Source organism: Amia ocellicauda, chromosome 1 (assembly GCF_036373705.1).
Source record: "Amia ocellicauda isolate fAmiCal2 chromosome 1, fAmiCal2.hap1, whole genome shotgun sequence".
Classification (NCBI taxonomy): domain Eukaryota; kingdom Metazoa; phylum Chordata; class Actinopteri; order Amiiformes; family Amiidae; genus Amia; species Amia ocellicauda.
In genome coordinates, this window is record NC_089850.1 from 16,780,649 (window position 1) to 16,799,017 (window position 18,369).

At 40.8% G+C, this 18,369-nt stretch overlaps 1 protein-coding gene across 6 annotated transcripts in view; it reads left to right on the plus strand.

The window, feature by feature from the left end:
* Positions 1-18,369, plus strand: part of esrrga (estrogen-related receptor gamma a) — a 201,252-nt gene that overhangs the window by 172,592 nt on the left and 10,291 nt on the right. For 5 of the 6 annotated variants that reach the window (XM_066696949.1, XM_066697017.1, XM_066697081.1 and 2 more), the window contains exon 5: positions 1,213-1,395. In XM_066696949.1, the coding sequence (XP_066553046.1) occupies positions 1,213-1,395 (183 nt within the window). The remainder of the gene's footprint in view (positions 1-1,212; positions 1,396-18,369) is intronic. The other variant, XM_066696811.1, reaches the window with a different exon arrangement.

An 18,369-nucleotide genomic window follows, 5' to 3' on the forward strand; every position in this document is an offset into this window, starting at 1 on the left:
CAGTCAGGTAGTGTCTTTGTGCCATTCAGACACTCAGTGAAGAAGCGCAGCAGCCATTGGACAGTGCTGGCAATGGTCCGCCACCACCGTATTGTTGTAGTGTCCTCTCTGGGTTTGGGAAGGAAATAGGACGCGTCTGTCTTTAACTGCAGTCGTTTTGCATTAGGATGGTCTTCACATGTATTATTTCCACCTATCTGTAAATAAAAACACTGAAAAAACATATAGAGAATGTGGCAGGCCTGTTTGAGGAGTTTTGAAGTAGCCCAGTTCCAGATGTGTTGCCCGAAAGCATTTCTTTGCATCCCGATTGATTATTTGCACATAACAAAGGCATCAGGATTGGAAATTGGGTTGCATTGATTCTAATTAGGGAAACATTAAATAAGATTTACCTAGAGATAGCACTCACAGCTATTCAATCCCTTGAGTGATGGGGCTGCCCTGATTGACCTGGATAATAGTTCTTCCTCTCTCTGTGCTGGAAAACAAAGAAAGAAAAATGAAATAAATACATGTGGAGTTAATGCTTTTACATTTACTGAACATCTGTCTTAGGAAGTCAAGCACTGACGGAGTACAACATCAAAACTTTGTTTTATTTTTGTCCACTTTGAAAACAACCCCAAAAAAATACAAAACAACAACAGTCCTTTCTCGTTTTCCATATTGTTACATATACTCATTGTACAGCATTTTGTTTTTAATATATCATTTTAAATCAAATTAGCCTGCAACATAATATAAATAATTCCTAATGTGCGTGATAACACTTTTATCAGGATATTGTTCTATTTATGAAATTATATGATAGTTAACGATTGCTTTCCCGCTGTTTACTGGTCTTGCTGGCTTTAACCCTTTACTAGCCGTTTGGGCAGAAAGAGAAGAGTAGTTACTGTTCAACCCCATAAACTGATTTTATTACCATTATTAATCGTGATTACGCTTCAGAGACCCCAGTATGTACAATGCTGGGCACTGATGAAGTCTTGCTCCGGTGTTCACATCACCCCTGGACTAAAACTGTGATCTGCTCACACACCATACTCCCGGCCTTTGACCAAACTGCACCAGTGGGTGACGGGGCCTTTTCCCCTGTGCTCTGATGACTTGTGCCCTGTTTCTGTGCTCTGTGTCTTGAAAAAATTAGTTGACCCCAACTGTGTTGTTTTTTGTTTTTGTTTTGTTTTTGTCCGTGTTCAAATACAGTCCCATTTGGCTGCCTTGCAGATAACAAGATTGTCTCCCACTTATTGGTGGCCGAGCCAGAAAAGATCTATGCCATGCCAGACCCCACCGTCCCTGACAGCGATATCAAAGCCCTCACCACGCTCTGCGACCTGGCAGACAGGGAGCTGGTAGTCAACATTGGGTGGGCGAAACATATTCCAGGTAAGAGCTTTCATTTGGGCGTACCCTGAAGCACAGACTCATGGGTATTCTTCCCATTTGGCCCCGTTGTGACCTGCAGTTTCTGAATTCATATTTTTTCCGTTTCCCATTTTTCATAAACATAGATTTCAAATCAATGCCTCAGTGCCCTGAAGATGTAGCTTATTTTTTTAAGTTTCTTCTGCTTAAGGTTTTTATCTGCTCATAAAATGTATTTTGAATGTATATGTACCTTTGTTACCAATATAAGTCATGATTAAAGTAACAGTACAGGTTATATTTGCACAACACAATCCTCCATAGAGACTGACTACTTGTACTTGTTTCAATAATAATAAACGTAAAATTGAACTAAAGGAAAGCAGAACTTATTTGGAGCATAGAATAGTTAAGATAATCTCAGTAAAGGAGTTAAAAAAATCCTTAGCAGTTGCACAGTTTGTTGCATTGAAGCCTAATGTCTCTTGTATCTGATTAAAGCCACTCACTGCTTTGGCAACCCCAGACAGCTTGTCTATGTACAACGTTCTTTAAACATCAGACCCCACTCATATTTAAGAGCGCTTTGTTTCTGAGTCACTTATGGTGGGGATCTAAGACGCCTCCCTGTCTCCAAGCTGTCCTTAAAGACAGTCACTTTCACAGGATCATTGTCTTATTTCCACTGGGTGGACAGTTGTTACACAGTGGAGAAGTGCACCTGGGAGCAGTGTGGGGACAATCTCGGGATCCTGCTGCCACGCTGCTTTATGAGACAGAATTAGGTTTTTCTGTTAATCTACTTAACAAAGCCTTTTTTTTTAATCTTAGACATTCCTGTTCTGTGGGGAAGAACATCTCATTCTAATCTTTGCTTCTTGACATGAAAGCAGTTTGGTATTGAAATGAAGGGGAGACTGAAAGAAAGAAAGAGAGGAGCCCTTCAGATTAAATATAGATTATAGTGGAAATAGTTAAGATTATTCATGGAGAAGGGGGTGGGGAGGTGGGTGTTAATGTAGATTAAGTTCGCTTTCAAATTAGCCTTATTTTACTGTAAACCCCTAAAGATCTAGATTTCCCCACAGCGTCTTTTTCCCTTCCTTCTGGTTCGCCCATCACTATCCACAGCGGCAACAATCCAGTGGGGTTTTGGGTGGTAGCCAGTGTGAGAGTGGCACGCAGGGTCTTGATAGGTTTATTCCCATGGTACTGCCAATCTCCTGAGCAGCACAAGCTGTGGGATTGAGTGGCTATTTTAGATCCCCAATGCCAGATGCCCCTGGGCTTTCACTTCAGATTTAAGCTGAGTCATGTATGGGCACCAGGGAAAGCCAAAAACGCCAGCCTCATGGTGCGCCAAACAAAATCCAGAGAACTTACTTCAGGTAGTCCTATGACTGCCGATTCCAACACTGTGTTTTTTGCAATCTCAAATGGTGTGGCTACAATCACTGTTGATGTTAATTTACATTTGCAATTTTCCAAAAAGATTGTTAAGGCTGGCATTGAAAGCCGGGGAAGAATTGACAACTATTTGTCTGCTTCTGTTCATGTATATCTATATCTATATATATATATATATATATATATATATTTTTTTTTTTTTTTTTTTTTCTGACTAAATATGTGTGTGTAGATCTATACAAGTTTATACTTTTCTCTCTAAAAGGTTGCTGTTAACACAATTAAGGTGTAATTTGCTCTAGTGCTGGTGTTGAGAATAGCATGTCATTTAGGTTTTTTTTAGATAACACATCTCATAGTAAAGAAATCCAACTTAAAATCCATGTATTTAGATTTTTTAATAGACTACCAATGTACTTTCCTTTTAAGATCATTTACCTGACCCATCCAGAGAATTCGCTCTCTTTCTCTTTGCAATTGTGTGACGGATGCCGTGTTTGTTCAGAAGGAGGGAGACACTCTTGTTGTCCCTCAACACACCTACAGGTAGCTTTTATTTCCCAATCTCCCCGGTGAGAGCCGTTGAAAGATGAAAACGGTAGGGAAAGTAGAGATTTAATACCAGAACGGACCCAATAGGAGGGCCACAGTCTCCTTAGGAAGTGAAATCAAACACAAAACCCCCGACACTCTTTCTGGGCAAGAATTGTCATATTCGCCAAGGCGAGCTGAAAGACTCGCCCTCACCCTCTGTCCCTTCAGCCAAACTATTCGGTCTCAGTTTGCTTAACTTATTTGTCTCCCTTTAAACTAGTTTGTCTCCATACTTTATATGGTACAGTAATTTCTTAATCAAATTGATGAAGCCCCCTTTCCCAGAGAGAACTGAAACCAATTTATCGGTCATGATACCGCAGCTATGTTGCTAACAGTCGTAACAAACTGTCAAGCACTCGCAGAGGAGCTAATTTGAAGTCATTAGGTGTGCAGCGTTCGGGCAACAATTTGTTACAGTGGTTAGGAGCGCTCCTGACATTTCTGAGCGCATTCGCTTAAGATCAGTTCTAGCTGAGACCAGGCAAATTGTAAACTAATTTAAACATCACTCAGTATTACTGTGGCTGGTGTGTCTGAAAGCACAGGATAATGAACCAGTCTGTGTTTTGCTGAATGGAGTTAAAGACGCACTATTCTCCATTTCGGCAGCTTAGCCAAGGCTTAAAGTCAGGCATCAGAAACAAAATCATTTCAAGCTCAGATTGTGCAAAGCATATAAGGGCTGTGGTTTTACCAATGATGAAGGTGAAAGAGGTGATAATTTAAACATGAACACACTGCCAGAATGTCATAGACACATATTTACATATGTTATTCGACTGAATATTGCCATATGTTTAATTTAATAATCTTTAGTGGCGATATTAATTATTCCATGTGTGTACTTATTTCCCCGTCATCTCAGCATCATTTAAATACAGTGTGATGTTATTGAATTGGCTTTAATATCTAAATTGAGATTCCCTATATAAAAAATAAAAAAAAACTTCCGGTCTATATGGCCAATGTACAAATTGTGGATTAAACACAGGAAATCCGATTTGCTAAACCAAAGCATCCTTTTTGGTCTTTTTATTTTTATAATAAGCTGTGTGTGGGGGTGTGGGGGTGACGGTTGAGGGCCCTTAAATTCACAAAGCTTTTTGATTGGAGGGGGGGGTGGAGCAAATATTTAAAAGGAAAAGAGGGGAGGGGGAGAAAGACTTCAAATTGACTTTTATCTGTAAATAGAATTAAGCCCTCTTCGTTAAATAAAAATAAATGAGAAAGTACTGTCCTGGAATTGTGACAAGCCTTATCTGTGAACAGGACGACACAATGGTAGCCGGCAGCACTTGACTTTTGTTAAGGGAACAAGCAGATACAAGAATGGACAGTGGTGCCCTAATAGTGCCTTTTTAGAATGACAGGGTCCCTACTATTAGCATCCTTTTATGCTCTTGGAAATTGCTCAGGCTTCTCCTATTCTAGCGCCTATCTTCTGGACTCTTTCTTTATTTCTCTTTCAATTTTCGTCCGCGCTTGGATAAGCGCATGCTAACACAATATGATTGAGCTGTAAAATGGAACCCTGTCGCCTCTAATCTCTTTTATGTAGATACTAAGGTACTTCCACACTCCACTTCATTCTCTCTCTCTCCCTCTCCTGGCTCTATTGTCAGGCGGGCCCGTGCGAGGCGGAGGAGCGGTGGTGCGGTCAAATATGAGAGCTAGGTTTCAGGGGGGCGTGATAAGGCGATTAACAGCTCAGTGGTCAGACGTATTGTTGTTCTGTGTGTCGGATTAGAATATTCGCATGGTACCTCGTTAACAAAGTGCTGGAGGTGCTTACTCAGGCTGTGCGCTGCCGAGACGCCTCATCTCCCGCTTGATTGAGGTGTCACCCTTATTGGCTGACCTGTATATATAGGCTTAGTCAGCTGGGCTCGCAGGGCACGATTGGAATTAAAGGAAATTGCGCTGCTTCTGCTGCCTCCAGGCGACGGAGACCGCGCCGGCCTTTTCCCGCTTTTGTTTTTTAGGGTTTCAAAGCAAAGGGAAGGAAAGGAAATGAGGCTGTGTCTTAATCAGCATCTCGTTCAGGCGAGGCAATGGCTTATTTAAAATGGAGGTTGGTTGACGAGGCTCCTCGCAAGGCCCCTAATCTCCAGGAGAAAGGAAGGGAGGGGGAGGAAATGCACTGAAACACGACTGCGAGATCCAGTCACAGCGCAGTAGGACAGCCAGCCTGGTGTTCATCTGCAATACTGGAAAATACTGCTGTTTGTAATTATATAATAATAATAATAATAATAATAATAAAATAATAATAATGAAGAAGAAGAGTTTTAGGAAATAGGAAATCCCCTTTGTAGTAGCCTGCAGAAACAGACTCTAGAATTAATGTTCTTCCTGTGAGATGATAACCCCCTCCTAAAATAAAATAACAACAAAAACAGAATCAACAATGCATGGCGGTGGCAAACGAAGCATGTCCACATTCCTGTTTCCAGCTAAATCCTTTCCTAAACAGGAAACGGGCCGTGACCTATGGGATCCTCTCCCTGAAAGTGCAAACTCTCAATCCTGAAGACCATTTCCTCTCACTTCGTCTGGTTCGTTGGAGGATGTGTTGTTTAAAGACCTTGTGGAAGAGGTTTGGGGGCTCACACTGCCTGGCCCAGTGGGTTGGGCACAGGGACCCTTGCCAACGGAACCATATTGTCACCTCCATCCCTGGCCTTCTTTTATCCGCTTCAACCAATCTCCAAATGAGCGCCTGTCTATCACCTGCCTGCTCCTGACACCCTGGAAATATTGATTAATAGTCGCCCTGAGCTCCTTTTAGCAAATCAAATTTTCACTTTTAGTGAGGGTTTTCGCTCCTGATAAATTCAGCAAAGTGAAACACACTAAATTAACTTTGACACTCGGGGAAAATGGCTGGAAAAACGAAAGCAATCGGATGGAGAATGAAATGCAAATTCCACGGCAGCATCTTATTGATCGTTTGAGCGAAAAAAAAAACTACTTATCTGTTAGTAGTTGCTACCCAAAATGGAAGAGAGAGCACTGCAAAAACTGAGATTTTTATATAACATTAATTTCCAAATTATGATTGTAGTCTCTCCATCTCAAATGGAAGACCAATAGGTATGTAGCTAGATTGACAGTATAAGAATATACCCTTGGCCCTTCTTTTCTCACACTGGATTTGTTACTGTGTTGTTGTGTAACTTGGTGTGCTCAGCGGGGATTGTGTGTGTGGACGCTGAGCTGAGGGAAATACACCTTGTAATCCCTAGGCGCTCATTCACCTGACACTACCCCCCCACCCCATCTCCTTCCAGCTCAGGTAGGTTTCACAGCTACTTAACCTACATTAGGAAACAGGATTAATAACCTAAAGAGAAGCTCACCACGGCTAGTCCCCTTCCTTCTGGGGCAGGGCAGACACTGACCCGAGCGTAAGAACCTCCGGCTCTTCAGACAGGGCAGGGAGAAAGAGGCCAGAGGTGATAAAGGCAGGATGCACGGTGACATGACAGGCCCAGTCAGCAGTTTTTTAAGAAGCCTGTCCTAGTCTCCCAGCCCTTCCCTCCCCACCCGCCCACAATCCAGTTTGGTAGCTGCAGACCCAGAATGTTTAGGTAAGCTGGGTGCTTTCGTTTTTATCTATCTATCCATCTATCTATCTATCGATTTCTTAACTTCTTCTGAGCTCAAACAGAACACAGTGTTGTTGTTATTTAGATTTTGAAGGGGCTAAAGAGTTAACAAAACCCTCAGTGCTTTGTTTCCGTGAATCACAGACCTATAAGCTTCAGAGATTACCTGGTGGTAACCAAACCTGACAGAGCTAGACAACCTCAGAGAGCATCTGCCGCTATGCATCCTGACAGCTATGCAGAGCGGTCCTGAGCAGACTGTGTGCCGCGGAGAGAGAGCTCTAATTGCCATGGTGGATACAGACCTGGTCACAGCAGATAAGGGTTAAAGCCACCGTGCTCCCCTCCCCGTGCTGAATGCGGACCAGCTCTCCTGCAGCCGGCGGAGGAGGCTGAGCACGACACGCACCTTACGCTGTGTGTCATGAGCATTCGACTCAGGCAGCATCTGCTTTCAGCTGCTTTCACACTCCGTATGTGGAACAGCCCCGTGTCCCAGCTGGGCTGTGATGGGCAGGGCCACTCGGCTCAATTTAAAGTCCTTTTTTTGTTTTGTTCTTTTAGCGAGGTTTCAGAGCATAGTGATCCATCTCAAACGCATACAGCTCAGCTAATTATCAGTAACTGTACACATGTGTGTATATATGTGTATATATATATATATATATAAATTACTGAATGAATGTTTTTTATTTCAGTCCTTGTTCAGTCATTTACCTTTGACTACCTTTAACAACTCTTCTTACTTAGATTGAGAAAAGGTGTATGCTCACATAATTCAGATAGCATGTTACCTAAGTATGTACTACTGCACTTTTAACTAAAGAAAAACTCGTATTTAAAATTCTAGAAAGTGAAACTTAAAGTAACCTAAGAATGTCAGTAATGAGTGTACTGATTGCAAGGAAATCGGTTCTTTAATCTCTCAGTGTAACAACTTAGGCTATTTCTGAAGCTATTTCAAAGCCCAAATTTTAATAAGCATAAAGTAGACGTAGCTCAGATCTGGTAAACTGGGCACTATGAAGTGTGAGGGAATGCCTGTTAACAGTGATGGATTGAAAAATAAAGTATAGGCCACCAATCAGTTTTTTTATTTCAAGGTATTTCCCAGAAAAAAATCCTTTCCTTCAGAAGCAGCCATGTTTGAGCCCTGTTTTCCCTTGAGCCAGCACCTGTATTTGTTTTCCGAAGCTTGTTTTTACATCATACAGTAAACACTGGTGAAGCCCTGCCTTGCCATGCCAGCAGCGATGTGCTGTAAATAGTGTCACTTAATGAAAAGACACCTTTGTTTAGTCAAGTCCTCCAGCCAGTCTCCATGTTTATCTGTGTCCCATCAGATAGATTCCTGTGTGACACCGGTCTTATTTGTGTAGATGAGACGCCCGCGGTGCGTCCTGCCTGCACTGTCAGGCCCATCAGCCTTGTTGACTGGGGCGGGGGGGGCGGAGGGGTGTCTGTGATTGCCAGTTGAAAAAACAAGGCATTATTGCTCATTTTTTTCCCTCTTATTAGTTTGATTACATTTGCAAATCAAATCAATCCATCAGACAGTATAGAGCCGCGTCCGCAATTTGAAGGCCTAGTAATCTCCATCTAATAAGATGCAAATGTGTCACATCGGTAAGTAACCAATAAATCATCGGCGTGTCTTCGGCAATCATTAAATATCAGAATGAACAGTCAATTTTTAGTATTTTCAATTTGCGATATGCTGCTGGAATATAAAGATAGATGGACGTAATTACACAAACCAAACTCTATTTCAACTCATTCCAGACAGCAAATTTAGTGGAAGGTATAACTGGCCTGTCATCACACTACATTATTTCTGGCGGTTCATGCAAAGTTCACAGACAAGCATGAAATGGCCATCGCCTCCCCAGCCCCCAAAATAACAGTTCAGAAGGGCCATCCTCTCCATCAGGGAACAAGCAGCCAGGGAAATAGGATTGGATTTGAGCTGTCGGGCAGCTCTGAGGAATTATAACTCTTCGCGGCACGCTGGAGGTAGGCAAGGCTTCGAGTTAAATGGGGATCCCTGACGGAGGCGGAATAACCAGGTGCTGAATAGGTTTGGCCCTGAAAATGGCCTAATCATGAAGTAAATTATTATGGATGTTGACATGACCACTATGCTAGACCTTTCACTCATGAAACTGCAGAAAGGGGTCTGTGAGGACAACAGGACGGACAGACTGGGGGGTGATAGGAATTCTCTCAGGCAGTAGCGTGTGAATGCCACCACCGAACCCTGCCCACCGTCACGAGAGGCCTACCATGCCAAATCGGCATAGTGCTTAGAGGCCAACTTTTTTTTAAATAAGGCACGCAATCCAGAAAATCTATTTTAATTACTGAAGTTGGGATGGCGCTCAGAGCTACTGTCCCACAGACCGTGTAGCAATCAGCCTTCCCAGGGATCTGGCACTCGCCGTCTCACTCTCTCTGTGTTCCCTTTTTGGAGTTATTGTAGACTGACAGCACCTGGGTGGTTGTTGTTGTTGTTGTTGTTGTTGTTGTTCACCTTGTAATGCCTACAAAACAACCCTAGTATCAAAGTGTGATCTCTGATCCGCACCAGAAACACTCTTGTTCCGAGGCCTGATAAGCCACATATATATAGTATCTTTAAAAAAAAAAAAAACAACAACTGTGTTTTGTGTGCAGTGCACCGAACTACAAACCTGTATTTTGAATACTTTGAATAGTGTCCTTGAAATGAGGAAGGAATAAGGTAAGAGCAATATTTCCTTCTTCAGATTATAGAGCCAGGTTTAAAAGTAGAGTAGAAAGTACAAATAATAAACATAAAAACTTATTCTATATTTAGCACAGTGGTGCACATTTGTTTTCCTAGGGCCATTTTATTGGTGCCTTTAAATTTTCAGTTCCTTAAGACATGGAGAATGGTGTTAAATTGATTCAGCTATTCCAATAATTAGTTCAATTACATCATGAAGACAATGGCTGGTTCAGAAACTAGAGGATTTTGCAGCCTCCAGATATAGTGCTGGGCAGCAGGACAGAAGTGACACGTACAGACGTCCATCACAGAATTAGATTTGTAATTTAAACATTATAGTTGATCTCATTATCATTTCAAATTCCTGCCACTAGTTGGTCAATCAAAAGACAATATTGTCAACAATTCCTCCCACACTGGAGGACTTTTCTCCTGATTAGAAATATCTCTAGCTTTATACAATTCAAAATATGACAGCCCCGCCAACCAGGATTGGAGGAGTTTCCAGTCATATATTTTATATGGTGTCAATCAAAATTATTGCATTAACAAAAAAAGTAATGTGCAGTATGGAGTCCATCTACGTTTTGGGTGTTCTTGCAGTTGCAGCAGCCAATAAAATAAATGGTGTGGCTCACAGGACTGCTGAAGCCAGGCCTGTGTGGGTGTTTTATTTGAAATCCTTGCACTGAAGCACTCTGGGATGCCCCAGTGCACTGAGGCCCCTGCCAGGCCTTCTCAGTCGCTTCACACTGTCCCTCCTTTCAACCCACGCCATTGTGGCAGCATTTGTGCTGGGGATTTATAGTTTATCTTTATCTGTTGCTTCATCTGTGGGTAGCTATTATAGCTGCCTGGCCAGGTTATTGTTTGGGCCTGATAGATCTCTCTGTAGTTCATCAAAGGGAGCCGTGTGGCTCAAAAGCCATTGGGCCCGGCTGATGATGAAATACGAGCTATCAGCCTCAGTAATGGCTGTAAAATTTCATAATTACACGGCCTTTATTACATTGCATAATGACCCTGAAGCAGTATGGAACAATTAATTAAGATTTTCAGCCATGGCTTTTTCAGAAATTAAAAGGTGCTCATTGCTGTGAAATGGGGAAATGTCTTGTCTTAAAAGCATTAAGCCATGTTTAAGGGGCCTTCTCTTTCAATTGCACTGTGTTAATGGGAGGTTTGTTGTTGAGCATTTTAGCATTTTCTTCTGCATTTTTCACATATTTGAAAATAATTCTTGCATCTAATTTAGACACACGGGCCATGATGTCATCATTCCCTGCCCCTGATGCCTGCTTATACAGTATATAGGCTAGGTGTACAGAATCTTTCAATCTGTATGAATCCACCTTGGCTTTATTGAACCATGTAAATGTATGCCTTATTCCTGTAAGCAATAAATACCAATTTCGTATTGTATATAATGTATTTCAAACCAAGACCATCAGAGCATTTTTATAACATTATTATTAAATGGCGATCAGTATTAAAGTAGATCTTCTGCTGGTGATAACGAATAGATCAGAATAAATGTTCTTACCAATTTATATATATTTTTGTGCAACATTTTATCTTCAGCTATAAATAAATAAATACATATATTTATATGAATATAAACTATATAGTGTTTTTGACAAGGGAATAAGGGACACAACTGTATGGAATAGTACCTGAATGTGGGGTAACAAAAGGCTTGGTTTAACAGTGACTTCAGACCAGCAGGTTCAGTCCTTTTGTGGTTTTAAAAGAAATCCCTTTGTTATACATACAGTATAATACTCGCTGTAGTATTTTTTTAAGGGGATGTGAATCCTTGGAAATCCAGCAAGTGAATGTTTTATGTGTCTGTTCAGCTAGGGGAAGAGGTTTTTGTAGCTGACATTCCTTTACATGGTATTTATCCGGAAAGCTTTTCTTAAAGTCCTCATTGCCCTGTAGTGAAATTAATTCAGTTTGATGCTAACATGTAATCTCGGCAAGAAATCACTTTAATGTATGTATTAGGCCTATGTATGTATTTATTTATTATTGAGTACAGATTATTTAGAATGGGGCGTATTTGAATCACACTAAACATAAATGAACAGTCTGGAAATAGAAGTATAGTATAGCCATATAGTAAAATAGAATAACTGTTATCCATTTCATAGCACACTGCATCTGAACTTAAAATCAGTGCATCAGGAACATGACTACATTGAATTACATTCACATACGCAGGTGGTTCTGTTCATATTTATGTATGTAAACAAAACAAAGGCCTGGCACTGAGCAGGGGTGTCCCTTAAAACAATATTTAATAAATGTACACCAGTGCACCAATATGACCCCCAGATCACCTGTCTTGTACAGGAATTACAGCCTCCTTTATTGTGCCTGTGCGTGGCTCTCTGTGGAATTGCTGGCAGCTTCCAAACATCCAGACAGAGCCCTGTAGGGGCGTGCACATCAAAGAAAGAGTCGCCACCAGTGGCAAGCTTTTGTGTATTGTGTACTCGGCGCTAATTCCCTTAACAGGAATTCTGAAAAACTGGTGCCATTCTTGCAAGCAACAGCAGAAAGGAAAAAAAAAAAAAAAAAAAAAAACACAGACTTTTTCTCAGGGTAAAGCAGAAAAAAAGAAAAGAAAAAGATTATCATTACATGAAAGAAACTAAACAGGTTCTGCAGTTGGAGACACAATGTCATTCCCAAGTACCGCTCGCTGCGACGCCAATAGTGAAAATGACAAAGAGACTCTGGGAAAGGGTAATTAAAATGTAAATATTGATATTTTATTATTTGAAATTGCTTTCCAGTGCGGCTTTTAATATCACTCCATCTGTGCGGCTCTCTTAGGCGGTCACTTTAGTGCAGCCCAGGGACCGCGAGCAGCGGCTCAATCCCCCGTTATGTCAAAATGCTTGTTGCCGCTTAATTTTGATATCTAATTAAGTGGAAAAGTACAGTCCGTACAGTAATCCATGGCATCTTAACCAGCTGCTTGGGTATATTTAGAATTAATCTCCACTACGAATCGGTTCTAATGTATGCAATTAAGAGTCTGCCGATTGCTAATTAGGTGTATTAGAATCAAGCAGTTCCTTTAGACTTTGTGATTAGTTGATGATGCCACATCCCTTTCCCTGGGGCTAATGTGAAGATCTTGGAAGAAAAATTACAGTTTATAAAACAAATATTAGAAAGCAGAGGGGGGGTGGGGATACCGCTCAATCTGTCTCTGACAAGGTACTAGATAATTGCCATCAGAAAGCCATTATTTTAATTTATGATCAATCCAATTTCCTTTTAGAACATTCTCAGTTCAGCGTGTTTTGTTGTTGTTGTTGTTGTTGTTGTTGTGTATTGTTTTTCTTCAAATCTGAATATGAAAGGGGAACATATATGCATACATATAGACAGACGTGTATATATATGTTTGACAAGCATAAGTCAATTAAATAAACTCTACATGATAATGGCATTTTATGACCTTCCTTCCCATCATCTTAATTAGCAGATTTATTGAATCTGCTGATCCCAAATGCAGTTAGGGAAAGTCCTTTTTAACAGCCTGCCTTGGATACCAGACAGACCTTTAAAAAAAAGAAAGAAAGAAAGTAAGAAACCCAAATACAATAGTGCTTTCAGAGAAATCTGTACAGGCTACGTGGTAAATGCACAGCTTAGTTTTCCTTCAAACGACAGACAAGATAACCTTGTGTTTTTAGACATCGCCCTGCTCAGAAGTGCTGTCTTTAACATTTATCCAATTTTATGGAGGTGCAGGAGGTCAAGGCTGCTCTTTAACACTCCCGTGCTCTATTGTACAGTATCTGGGTAACTCCTGTACAGAATGTGCCTTTTCCTGACAGCTGAATATTTGCTTAGCTGATAACCAGTGTCCTGAATGGATTGAGATGGCCACAGTAGTGTTAATGTGTTGTTGTTGTGTCTTTTTGTTTGGTTGTTGTTGTTTTTTTCCTCCCTCTCACATCTGCGGCTCAGATATTTCCGCCCTTGTTTCGGCGAGATGAAAGCCACGCAGTGATAAAAGCAGAGGTCTGTTCAGTCTGCTTGGTAGCACTTGTCATCGGTTCACTGTGCTTTTTCCCCAGTGATGCTATTGGGAGCTGGAGGTGAGAGACAATTGTAAACAAATACCAGCGAAGTTTGCTTTGTATTTTCATCTCTCCCGCTCTCTCTCCCTCTCTCCTCTCTCTTCAAAAGACTTTAAATTCCATTAGAAAGAAGAGAGAGGAAAAAGGTCTGGTTTAGTGTCTCCAAAAGGAAAACTGATATGGAGTCCAACTAGAGCCTTTTCAACTTCCTGTGTGCTTTGTGTGCAGAGTGGAGGCAGGGTTAAAGCACTGCTTTGCTCTTTGCTATTTGCAGGGAAAGCACAGGCTGCACATTTGGGGTTCTGCAAAGAAGACCTCTATCAGTGCCTACAAAAAAAACATAAAGAAATTAGTTCTAGAACATATATATTCTAGAACTTATAAAAGATCCTTACAGAACCAAGTGACAAGAATGCCAGTTGTCGTGAGAAGTGAATTCAGTGCTGAACACAATCATTGAAGTAGAAGCAACATATTTCTATTACAGATGATTGCCCACCTTCTATTTAATTTATTTGATTTATTAACCTTCTAAATATGTAAGTATTAGATTACAATTATACAAAGAAATAACATGTTTAATTATCTTCTGCATTTGATATGTGTTCCTCCATTTGAATAGCTAATTTATTAATTCTGGAGGAAAAGGTTTAACTAGGAGGACTGATTACCACTTAAGAGATCAGCTTCTGTAACACTAGTGCTACACACTGGTGTAGTATGAGGCAGAAATATGACTTTCTTTTTTGTACCTTTTGTGAGAATATATCTAATATAGTACAGGCTGGTTTTAATTGGACTGTTCATGAGTATAAGGGTCTGAATTGTCCAGTGTCCGAAGCCAGAGTGGACAATAATGTCTTTAGCAGTAGATATTTGGCTCTGTGGCAGGGTTTCAATACTGGGCTTTAGCCTCTAAACAGGAATAGGAATCCTTATTAAAAAGAAAACTGCAATAGAAATCATTAAGAACATTGGAAGCGGAGGCCGAAACTGAAAATAAACAAATACAGTCAAGTAGACAATTCAACCAAACAATGTCGCCACTGAAATCACCCTGCAAAACTAAATGTTTGACCGCTTCAAAGGTGTTAATGATTGAAATAGCATCCCCACGGTATTTCAATAGCTTGTCTGCATCACGTTTTTGCTTCTTATTTATGAAAATTGTCTTCCTACCTCACGCTGAGGGAAAACAAATAAAAAAATAAAAGCCAATCAACAATAATTCCATTTTGTGGTGAACAAGCAGTGTCCCCCTACAAGCCAACGTGATAATTGCGATCCGTTGTAATTTGGATAAAGCGCTGCTTCACCACAGAAAAATATGCCAGACTAAGTGTGTTACCATCAGCCGACTGCTCAGCCGCCGGCACACTCAAGGTAAAGGCAACTGCAGGCCGCGGCTCCTGAGGGTCTGTACCAGTCGAAATCCCAGTGAAGTAAATGCGTAGTCAAAATGAATTTATAACATGTTGAGCAGAAGACGGAGGCATGGTGGCACAGAGCTGGGAGCGCCTCGCAGCAAACAGGACTGCCCAGTAGGGGTTAACTTCGCATGGTTGCACCGCAGCCTCTTTCTGTCAGCACTCAGCGCCGGAGACAAACATTTATTCTTTGTGAAATTAAAGTGTATTTTTGAAGACTAGCCGTCAGATATGTTTGCGGAGCCTGCCCTTCACACTTTCAGATGCTTAGCCTTTTTTGTAACTAGACTGCGTCAGTTTATTTTGGGGGAGGAAAAAAAAAAAGGAAGGAAGGAAAGAAAGACTGAAAGAAAGAAGGCTAGTTGACAAGTGCCCGTGGCGATGGCATCCACTGTAAACATGTGGATGAGCAGAGAGTCAGGGGTTGTTCTGAATTTCGCTGCCTTTCAGTCTGTCTCCTGGCTAAAAGTTAAATGCGAGGTGGTGGAGCCAGCAGACAGGATCAGATAATACGTTGGTATTATCTATATGAGAAAGTCTGTTCTGCAGGAGGGGATGCAAGAAATGAGCAGAAAACACCCGCTTTAAGTGGCAGAGGAGAAGCGTTTGATATTCCGAGACATTGGGTTTAATTATGCCAGGAGAGCTATATCTAAAAGCCCAAATGCACAACACGTGCATAATGTATACGAGATGTAGCGTTTCATGTGGGCCCGACTCATTCCGTTATTGTAAGCAGGTTTAAACAAACGCGGCTCTTATTGCTCGTTACATTAGCTGATGTAATTTAATTCTTTAGATCCCTTGACTGCCAGCGTGGGAGATGTGAAATGTAATTAAGGTTAAAATAGTTTTGATTCTTTTTTTTTTTTAAGGGAATAACAGGGACAAAAAAGGCTGTAATGCAACTTTAAAGTTTCCATGCACGTAAATGTCAATGGAGTGCCTTCTCCATCATCAGCACTAAATTCACATTGATGCCTCTTTTCTTCTCCATATCGATCCATCCATGAGAACGTAGATTTGTATCTGTTAATTAATGCGTCCTGAAACAGCGTTTGTATTAATCAGGCAGATAAGAAAAATTGGATGCCTGCACTCGCATGACAGCCGTAAAAGCACTGGCCCTGATAAAATCATTGATGGACCTCAATAAAAAAAAGTTCCTCCTTCCACTCAATAAACTAATCATCCTGCTTTTAATTATTCGGCGGAAAGATGTGTGGAGATTGGGGAATGTGTAAATCTAATTATTTACTAACAGCGGTGTCTAGGAGGGGAGAATAGGCCTGTCACAGGAAGGTGCTGCAGGGTATATACTCCGTCCATCTGCCGCTCCTGAGAGACTGCCTCGCTCACTTCTCTTCTCCTTTCTTCCCTTCCTGCCTTTGTTTCTTTCATGTTCTCCATTGAATGGACCTTTTCCTTTATATTCTCCTTGATTTCTCTTTCCTTTTTTTTGTGCTCAGTTCTCATCGCAGCGCCACTGATTTCTACAGTCTTAACAATAAAAAATAAACACGTATTTCTATTTCAATTTGCTAATCCAAATATATGTATAATGATACAGAAAGGCCTTTCATCACAGAGATGGAAACAAAAGCCTGTCTGATGGGGTCTGTTTATAGAAATGTCGCCTTTTGCATCATACAGACCCAAGCCGATACAATACCATCTTGTTTTGGTTAATAAACAAAATCTCTACATGATTTCATTCTTGTAGTATTTCATAAAGCATTAAAATATTCTTATCCTGCGCACATCTACCTTTCAGACTCAATCAGGACTGACCCTTTGACGGTGTTTAAGTGTGAGCAAAATACTTATTTTTAGTCATGCCAGCCCTCTGTACAGATACCCTTACGCAAATGCAACAGTCTCGTATTAAAGACCCCCTTAAGAAACTCTTGACTAATCCCTTTTGATGATTTTATTAAGTACTAGTGGTTGGCCCTGCCAACTGGCACTCTGTTGAGTTTAACCAGCAGGCTAGAAAAATCACCAACTGCTCGGCACTGTTCGACTGCTCCTAATGAGATCAGAGATGTTAACAGTTTGGGATAATAAATTAGCAGTTGTTATAAACAATAGCCTGAAACGTATACATAATGAGCAGCTTGCCATTAGTGATCAAGTCAGGAAGAGATAAAAATGAACCGATACAGCAGTGAAGCCTCCCTTAGATAGGCTTCTCAACAGATGTTACTAAATATCTCCTTATTCCCCCAATGCTGGGATTACAGTACTGTCATCATATAAAAACCCTTGTCTGTGGTTAGTACTGCCATTTACTAACAAGTGTAACGTGTGAGGCAGTAGATGCAATCGTATGTTAAAATATACATCCAGCAAATATCTCATTATGGAACAATGCTCTCATACTGACAGCAGTGATGTTGTGGTAGAAGATCCAAGTCACCAAAGGCAGGCCATTACCCTAAAAGTATTGCCTTTCAAAAATATATCTCTATAGACTCTAGAATATATTCTGAAATTGTAAATCTTGATGTATAGGCATCGTTTTCTTTGGTTCAGTCAGAAATTCAAATAGGAAATACAATGATATGTCAGTGATTCGAGATAATATTCTAAATAGGTAATGCACAAAAATTATGTTTGTGGATATGTCCGCAATTAGTTCTGATACACACAGGCATTACAAACACACCGGAGTACATGAGTAACTACTTTCCTGTCAGCTATCAATTTAAATCTGTCTCTAAAAGGGGAAGAATTCTATCTCCCTGCCTTTCTCTCATTTGCCATAACAGAATAATAAAATATAGATCTCAACTTGAGCTGCCCCCCCCAAAAAAAAAAATCTTCCCAGGGAAATAAATAAATAATTACATAAATAAATAAATAAAATCCAGATTGGCAATTAGTCTTTCAGCCCGTATGATGCCTAGAATTGATTCCAGCCGTGTGTTGGGAAAGATAAGGAATTCCCTGGTACAGGAAGCCTCCTGGCTTCAAATTCTGGAGGAGACTAACGCCCCAAGAAACACTTGAAAAGCAGCTGCAGTGTGGAGACTGGGCTTTAACTGCAGATAATGCCATCAGAATTTCAATGCCCAAATCACGGTTCACATCCATTCAGGGTT